The sequence below is a fragment of the Apis florea genome, unplaced genomic scaffold, assembly GCF_048593485.1.
Source record: "Apis florea isolate Af1SG1 unplaced genomic scaffold, ASM4859348v1 contig_2201_pilon, whole genome shotgun sequence".
In the NCBI taxonomy this organism is placed as follows: Eukaryota; Metazoa; Arthropoda; class Insecta; order Hymenoptera; family Apidae; genus Apis; species Apis florea.
This window is the reverse complement of record NW_028256542.1, coordinates 2,548,553-2,557,427: the sequence shown is the minus strand read 5'-3', so window position 1 is coordinate 2,557,427 and position 8,875 is coordinate 2,548,553. Positions and strand designations below refer to the sequence as shown.

Here is an 8,875-nt window from a genome sequence, read left to right as displayed (position 1 = left end):
TCGCGGCGCAAACTCGCTTGATATTCCGCCGGTGTAAAAGCCGCGCCCGAGGGCGCCTCCTCTTAGGCCGAGGTCGAGGACAGCCATCCTCCTCGACACGGTACACGCTCGACAAATACGGGGAGGGACGTGAATTTAATTCCTGTTAAAGCGTGGAATCGATCGGTCGGTCCGGTGTTTGCACGCGCGTTGGACCTTGAATATAAGAGAATTTTGGGTTGGAGGAGATATAAAATTGTTGTTTTATTTTTATTGCGTGCAGTTTTCCTTCTTTTGGAAAAACTTCGATCAGATTTTGAACTCGAGATTGAATCGTTGCTTCGTCCCATCAAATCATTCTCTCAAAAAATTCTCTGTATGTACGCGTCTTTACGTTTTTATTATGGAGATCGGGCGGAGAGTATCGGGTTTGAAATTTTTCAGCCAAGGTTCACGGCAACCTTTCACTGGGATGAATTCGAGTCGAGTTATACGAGGTATAATGGATATAGACGATACGTCGATGGCTCAGGTGTCTCTGCTTGATGGTCCTTATGTAACATTTATCAGGCGGGATAAGGGCGCGAGCTCCTTATTTTTTTCTTTTTTCCCCTTTACAGGGGGATAGTACATACATCATTCATTTCTCGAGCGGTTCATTGCCCGACCCACGTTGATACTTTCGATCTTCGATAATACACTCCTTCGCGCTTGAATTATCGAATGAATTTGTTTAATTGCAAATATTATCGATCCACTACGATTCACCAATTACGAAAGTTTCGATATATGATCGAAACCCGGCTACCTCGACTTTTAATCTCAACATCGAATCCCCAAGCCTCGATCGAATATCATCACGAAACGTTGCCAGGCTAACGATTTCTCCCGTTTCGACTGGAAGAAAGACTCTCTCGGTTAATCTCTCAATTTTCGACTGCCACGAGCATTCACGGGCGAGCAGACACGGAATGTGTCTGCCTCCCTTGTACCCGTTTATTGCGGATCGCGCGAAATGGGCGAGGCACAGGTTGGCATTCATTAGCGTTTTTGGCAGGAGGAGGTTGGTTGGCCGGTGACCAGGCCCGTTTACCATTTCGTTGACGCTCTCTCCACAACCACCGGGAAGAAAGTTCCGCCCCCTAGGCGGTTTAATTGCAAAAGCGTAAGCGGGCAAAAGTTGGCCGGATAACGCGGGAAAAATTGCTGACAAACTGCGGAACTTGGTTTGCCGAACGACGGCCAACTTTGTTTACGGTTTTCGCGAAAAAGATTTAATAAAACCTCGGGCAAACCCTCCTCCGTGTCTCTTTTTTACGCGAAATTTCAATCCACTCTCGTCGAACTCTTGCTCGGCTATAAGGGTGCGAATACTTTTCACGGTTAATGGCCATCTTCGAAGACTTCTTTCCAGCTTTTTATTAAGGTGAACGGCATCGTGGTGGGGGAGGGGGGAGGGAGGGAGGGAGGGAAGAAGGAAGAAATACGGGACAGGAGATTCGAGGGTTGGGCTCTTCTTGCCCCCCCGGAGAAGAGATTTTTTTTCTTTACTTCTTCTTTTCTTCTTTTGCAGGGGGGGGGGGGTTAGGTTGGGCAAGATCGGGAGATGGATTTCGTTTATCACGATCGTGCGTTTTTTCATAATTTTTTCATAAATATTTAAACACGTTTCGAGTCAAGTTAAGTTTTTCCTTTAACAAGTTTTTGTTTCGAACAATGCACGGTGAACAATAACGCGGAATAACGCGAACGAAGAGGTTGGTATTGGTATATGGATATATCGAAGTTAGGTTAGATTAGGTTAGTTATTCAGATGGAGAGCGATCACTTGGGAATACTTGGTTGTGGTTGTTATGAAACCGATTTTAAGCTCGGTTTACATACCAGTGTAGCAGTGTTATTAAAGCGATATCGGTTAAAATAATAATAATAATAATAATAATAGAGAAATGATTATCTTACAGAGATACGTATTTCCAAACGTATGCGAATCTTTACGTGAAACGTTTTTTATTTCATCTCTTGCGTCGTATTAATTATTATTTTTTCTGCTCGCTTATTTTTCACTTTATCGTATCATTTTACGAAAATGTAAAACGTAAAATTTTTAAATTTACGTTTCCAAATGAAATCAAAAGCGTCTTAATTAAAAACGTTAAATAGGACGGTAAATTGGAATAAAGTAATGAGAGGAGATGAATTGTAACAGCTGAATTGAAGTGTTGCGTTATCGTATGTTTCTATTTCATGGACCACCAGGATTAGTTGATCAATTAAAAGCTGTTAGTTATCGTTCAATGATCCGTAACGTGGGTATAAAGCTTGTACTTGTTTCACGTTGATAGAAATTGTAGATGATGGATACAGATGTAGATTGTTGCTGTAGTTCATGCATTTACTAGCTTGATAACAGGATAATCCTGTTTCTGCATTGTTAATAAGCGAAATGGAAACGCGTCTCTTTAAAGTCGCTCCGAGTGGATATGAATAATTTTTTACGTCCACGGAAATATGAAAGAATAAAAAATTAAAAGTGGAGGGGGGAAAAAAAATACTCTCATAAGAAATTATTTTATATTGTTACGTTTAAAACACTTTGATAAAACGTAAAAAAAAAAAACACGAATGAAGTTATTAAAACGCGGCTCGGATAAAATATTCTACGAAACGAAAGGATACGTATAGAAGAATAAATTGACAAGATATCGTCGAATTTCTACACAATATTTTACGGTATATTCTTCAATCCATTAAAAAAAAGAAAAAAAATCAAACAACTTTGAAAAATTCTATTTCTAAAACAGAGAAAAATAAAATAAAAATCACACAAGTATATAAAAGTCAAAAAAACACGAAGGAAGAAAAACATTCAAAGTTAGGTCGACCAAAAAAACTTCAAAAGGATTTAAAAAAAAAAAAAAAAACTGTTATACTGCTGAAATAAAAACAAAAACTACCGAACGTGAAACTAGATCAACCAAGAAAATTCCAAAAAAAAGAAAACTGTCACAATTCACAAGAATTAATCAAGAACATACCCTACAACCACCTTTCCCTCCATCCACAACCATCCCAAAAGAAAGAGAATCCATCCCCTAAGAATCCCCTAACCACGAGGATAAAAGAAACCGATAACGAGGAAAAGAAAGAAAGAAAAAAAAAAAAAAGAAAAACCGAAATAAAACACGTATCGAGAAAGGACGAGCCCCTTAATACAGAGAAAGCCGCGTGTGTACGGTGAAAATAAAAAGCTTGGACAGATATATATATATATATACATATATATACGGGGGCGGTCGAAGGCGGATATGGTTGCGCGGAGGGTGTGCACAACGCGCCGCAGGGCAGGTGCTAATTGTCTCGACTGGCCCAGTGGAAAAAAGGAACGAGCCGGTGAACGAAACGGGAAATCGTTGGCCGAGAAGCTGGCGTGTCGCATGATTTGCGGAGACTTTTATTGCCCCCGGTGAGAAAGCTGGGCCAGATACTGGTCGACGATATGCCTGCACACTTTGCGGCAAGCACGGGAGGGGAGCGAGAAAAATAGAAGAGGATAAGAGAAAGGGAGAGCGAGATGGAGGGGAGGGATCGATCTACATCCCTTCTGCCACGTTCACGCAGAAGCAAGCATCCGTATTCGAGGGGGTTAGCCAGATCACGGTTCGATGACTTCTCCTTCCCCCCCCCCCTCCCCCCCATTCTCTTTTTGCAGTTTGCACTGCGTTTTCCCGCTCGCGGTTCTTCGCGGGGACCAGATGAAATCAATCATGCTCGCGGATCCGAGTTTTTATTTCTCCATTGTAGCGGGGGTGTACGTCGATGGGGATGATGTCGAGTAGTAGTAGTAGTAGTAGTAGTAGTAGAGACCGATATTTTGACGCACAGATTTTTCACAGTTATACAGTTATTGTTTGAAAAAGCGATCCATCGATCGAAAAATAAGTAAAAGGAATATTCGCTTGGAGCTCTCGTGCTTTGCAAAAGAAAAACGAAAATTATTGTTGATATTAGGTCGTAGATTTTCTTTCTTTGAAATCAAATACATTTTTTTTCTCCCATCAAAAACGATTGATAGCCATCTCCAGATGATTCCCAATAATTGTTCCAAATTCAAAATGTATTCAATTTCGATCGCATCCAGATTGGATTTTCTATTATAGCTGAGGAGTTTTTCTTATTTCTTCTTATTTATACGGAATTATTTGGTATAATATTCACAGGGTTGAAATAATAGGCTGATTATACCGTATGAATTGTGAATTACGGAGAATGATACGTTTCCAAGGATTTTTGCTATAATAAGCTGGTTCCTATGAAGTTTGAGGAATATTGTTTAGTTCCGTATAGCTGCGGTTCGGGTGATTTGCGAGTGTTGTACAGGTTTGGTGTGGAGTTGGTACCAGTGGAGCGGTGATGAATGGAAGTTTGGTTCTAATTGTTGCAAATGGTAGATTCAGTAGTGTGTGAAGTAGTTTAGCGTGGTTAATTGTGTTGCTTGGAATAGGTCAGACGTTAGTTCCACGAGTTAATTTGTACCTCTTTCTCGAACTCGGTTTTCTTCGATTCAAGCTATATGTATTTTCGTTGATCGACATTTTCATCGCGTGTAAAATTTCCTACACTCGCTCGTTTCTTCGTGGCTCGACGAAAAATTGTATTGTAGCAAATCTTCGAAAAAATTAATATTAATTCAAACACTCTAAAAAAACATTATTTTACCTTTCGTTTCTCGAATCTTCCAATAGCAACAAGCTTCTTCGTATTCAATTAGAAATTTCTTCTCTCCGTTGAAATAACAGAAATTCGAGAATAACAGGATTGATTCGTGACACGTCTATTCTTTATCGATAAAAAAATAATTGCTTAATATTACAATTGCGACTCGAATCGCGAGATAAGACGAAAACTTGGTGTAGCGATCAAAGAAACGGACACTTTTTTCGCCTCCTGAAACGATTTACGGATCGCATGCATGGGAGCGGAGGGCTTTTCGCTTCGAAACACGGGGTATATAAAAGGGTTTCGTGCAGATTGCTCGTTTCGCGAGGCGCGACGAACAATCTTACGAGCCGACGACACGAGAAACGCGCAATTCCTCGGCGGAAAGAGGACGTGATCCCTATCGATCCCGTGGATCTTCGTGTTCCGCGCCTTATCGCGACCGATTCACCAACTCGTACACACGCCTGTGATTTGCTTCGAGAGAATTTTTCCAAACGGGATTAACCGTTGGAATTTTTTTTCCCACGCTTTCAAACACATTCAAGAGATTGGCGATTGTTTTTCTCGAGATTAAACCGTCAACATTTCTCGAATCTTGATTGAAACGGGCGTGCAGATCTGCAAGAGTGGAGAGTTGCACGATACCTTTCGATATTGAAATTATTACGATACGAATGTCCAAGTTTTGAGCGAGCAAGAAGCAGTAATATTTGAAATTTAAAAAGTAGGGATTAGTTACGTTGCGATTGCAATTAAATTATATAATTACGCGAAACGAGAGATATTGGAATGGAAACGCTCCGAATAGAACTTTTTCCATAATGCTTGTTATTTTGAAATACCTATCGGCACTTTCGATCAGTTGCCTTCAATTTATCGCGATCGAGATATAAACGAGGTTACCCTCGACGACTACTGTTCACGACTAATTGATTCGAGAATAAAAAAATGAAATTACACCGGTAATTTTAGAAATGCGAGATTAAAGATTCAATTGAGCGATACGAATAAATTATAATCCAAAATATTAAAATTAGTACCGCGCTTCAATTTACTTCCTTTCACTTTAGACTTGAAAGTTCAATACCTGAATTTCTCGACTCCACCTACCCAATAATATTCCTCTTTCTCTCGAATTTTCACTCCGTTAGAAATAACGAATAAGAAAAACAATTTCGTAACATTCGATTCGATTATTCGAAATTCAGACCCACTCTCATTTCCTCGGCACTAGTTAGTTACAACTATTTTTAATTAAAGCAAGAAAACTCCCCTCCCTTTAAAAAAATTTAAATTAATAACCGATCGAATTCGCAAAATAACTCTAAAAACTCTTACGAGACTCGACCACCCCTCCTCGTCTGAATGTCAGTTTCTTGGGGCGCAATAATGAGGCAAAATGGTGGTGGTGAGAAATGCGGTCGCGTGGCTGTTGGATCAGGCCCAAGGACGGATGAATTATCGGGAATTCAGGATGGTAAATTTTCCGGCGGATGCCTGCTTGTGGAAAAGCGACCGCGACGCAATTGATCGTCCAACTCGAGAAAATGGTCAATAATCTGGCAAACTCGGCCTTCCTCCTACGAATTGTTTCGTTATTCGTTCACCCGGCAAGGAAACTCGTGATTCTCTATGGAATTAGAGTCTTGCCTCGGCGGCAATGGAATTGTATGGAATTTTATGTTGATGGCCGGGACTTAACGAACCGTCGTTAAGCACCGGCCAGCTCGAAACAAGTCCGTTTGGTCAGCGTTATTGCGAACGCGGCCACTCGACCATCTTGCGACTGCGTTGCTCGCAATTCTCTACTACTACGTCAGTCTTTTTCCCCGAGAGATCATTCCGTAAGGTTTTTCTATAAGGCAGGTGGATTCGGTTCGTTTCTTTCTCTCTTTTTTTTTTTTTTTTGTTTCTTTTAAGCTAGGAGATGAGATAGAAATTTTAAAAGTTTCAGAAATGTCGTGGAAATGTAAAGGAATTTGAACGAGAAGAATATTGATCGGAAAGAGAAGAAATTTAATTAATCTGTTTGCCAGAACGATCGATCAATTTTTTCCGATTTAGAATAAATAAATGCTTAAAAATTTTACGAAAATAATGAACAAAGGGTGAACAAAGTTAGATGGGGAGAGTGGCGATATAATTGTATAACGATTGAAGAAAGAAAATTCGAAACGAGTTTAAGGAATAGCAGATACTCGGTGTCTAAATTTCTTCTTTCCTTGTAAAGTATCCCGCGATATTTCACCAGAAGGTACACACGAAAGAGTGTACACACGATCGTTACGTACCAGTGAGAGAAGGATACGGAACTTTTGCACCCGGAACACAGAAACCCCGAACTTTTCCCCCTTTGGATCCGCGAAAGAAGAACCAGGGAAAGTTTCTTATACTTGCGGAATGAAGAATACGAAAATTTCATTACCGCCGGTGACAGAGAAGCGCAAAAGTTGAACGTGGGACAGAAATTTCCTGAGCGACCATAATTCCTTTGGACCTAGCGTTTCTCGTACCATTCTCATCCTACGAAAAAGATTGATCTTTTCTTTTTTTTTTTTTTTTTTTTTTTTTTTTTTACCTTTCATCGGGTAACGGATATATAAAATTAAACAAAACTTAAACATTCTATCATCTTTTCAATTATATTAATTTTTTGGAAGGATTGGAAGGAAACGCGCGTTGTGATAAAGTGAAAAAAAAAAAATTTTTTTCCAAGAATTCAAATTTTTAAAATAAAAAGCTGCGTTAATGAAAATGCGTGTCATGTGCCATGCATAATAACGAATAATCTCCCCCCTTCTCCCCGTTATTAATTGATGTTAACCTCGTGAAAATTACTTTGTAATTAATTCCACGTTAATTCTCTCTTTAATTCATTTTAATATACAAAATACAACGAATGAGTGTTCAAGCCCAAAATTAATATCATTCAAATTTAATATTTTCCAGCTTGGGATGGAAACTTAATTTTCTTACTGGATTATTAAAAAAAGAAAAAAATTTCCTACCAACTTCTCCCTTCAACTTCCTTAATTCCGAACCAACCAACGAGATTCCACAAGACAAATTTCTTCTCCTCGAATAAAAGAAGTGTCGAAATACGAGGCTCGTTAATCCCAGAGATACGGAAAAATAGTAAAATCGGAGATTGCGGCGCCCAATCGGAACGACGAAATCTCGTCTATCCATCTTTTAACGAGATTTTAACTGGCGGAAACAATCTTCGGCAAACAGAGCCACTTTACCGTCTATAACGAGAGCCCTCAAAAGACACGTCCGACATTACACCCTGTTTCCCCCCCTCCCTAATAACCTCATCATCGATCCGATCTTATTGCAAACGTTGATCTTGGCTGAGCGACGACGACATCGTCTCGAATCGATCGTTTCCTCCACGACGGTGGAAGAAGAATCTATTTATCCGTGACGAGGAATTCAGAAAATCCGATTAGCGATAAAAAGCTCGTCCCCGGAAGGGGACGTCTGCTCCAAGTTCATCTGCTCCAAGGGGGAGGAGGTGGGGGGGGAGAAGGAAAACGCGACACGTTGTTCAAACGAATTTTGGTTTCGAACCGAACGTCACCAGGGATGATGGATGACACGCTAATCGTTCGTATTTACGCTCCGCGACTTTTTCGGCCCACCATCTTGGTTGGAATAGAGCGGACGAGAATAGAGTCGCGGGTGGTGTACGAAAAAAAAAATATCGTTGGGGTCCTTCCTTCTTTTTTTTTTGGCCCCCTTCCTAGTCGATTAGACGGAGTGATCGAGTGGAATAAGGATAAGGTGGAAAAGTGTTGTTAAATGGAATCTTGATTGGCTGGTTTCAGAGGGGTTTCTCGGTCCTATGAGAAACGATTTGAATGGAAATTTGTTGTACACTTTAGCATGTGAATCCTTTACCTTTTTTTCACCAGGTTTCTTCTAAATGGATACAGATAATTGCGATAGAATTAAAATATACCAAAGTTGAGATGAGGCGAGGTTGATGCAAGATATGGTACACTTACCTGAAACAGAAAAAAAGAAGAGATTTGTTGATAAAAATAAAAATAAAATGATTAAACAAGTGCACGTGTTATATTTCTCAATTGAAAAAAACAGTGAACAGAAGACAGAATCGAAACACACAACGATCTTGTGATCCGATGAAATATTCGCGAAGTAAATGAAA

At 39.9% G+C, this 8,875-nt stretch overlaps 1 protein-coding gene across 1 annotated transcript in view; it reads right to left on the bottom strand.

The window, feature by feature from the left end:
• Positions 1 to 8,552: 8,552 nt before the first annotated feature.
• The window catches only part of LOC105734771 (uncharacterized), an 80,972-nt gene continuing 80,649 nt past the window's right edge, over positions 8,553 to 8,875 (bottom strand). Inside the window, exon 3 of the mRNA XM_086917485.1 lies at positions 8,553 to 8,711. Within this exon, the coding sequence (XP_086773611.1) occupies positions 8,708 to 8,711 (4 nt within the window). The 3' untranslated portion in view covers positions 8,553 to 8,707. The remainder of the gene's footprint in view (positions 8,712 to 8,875) is intronic.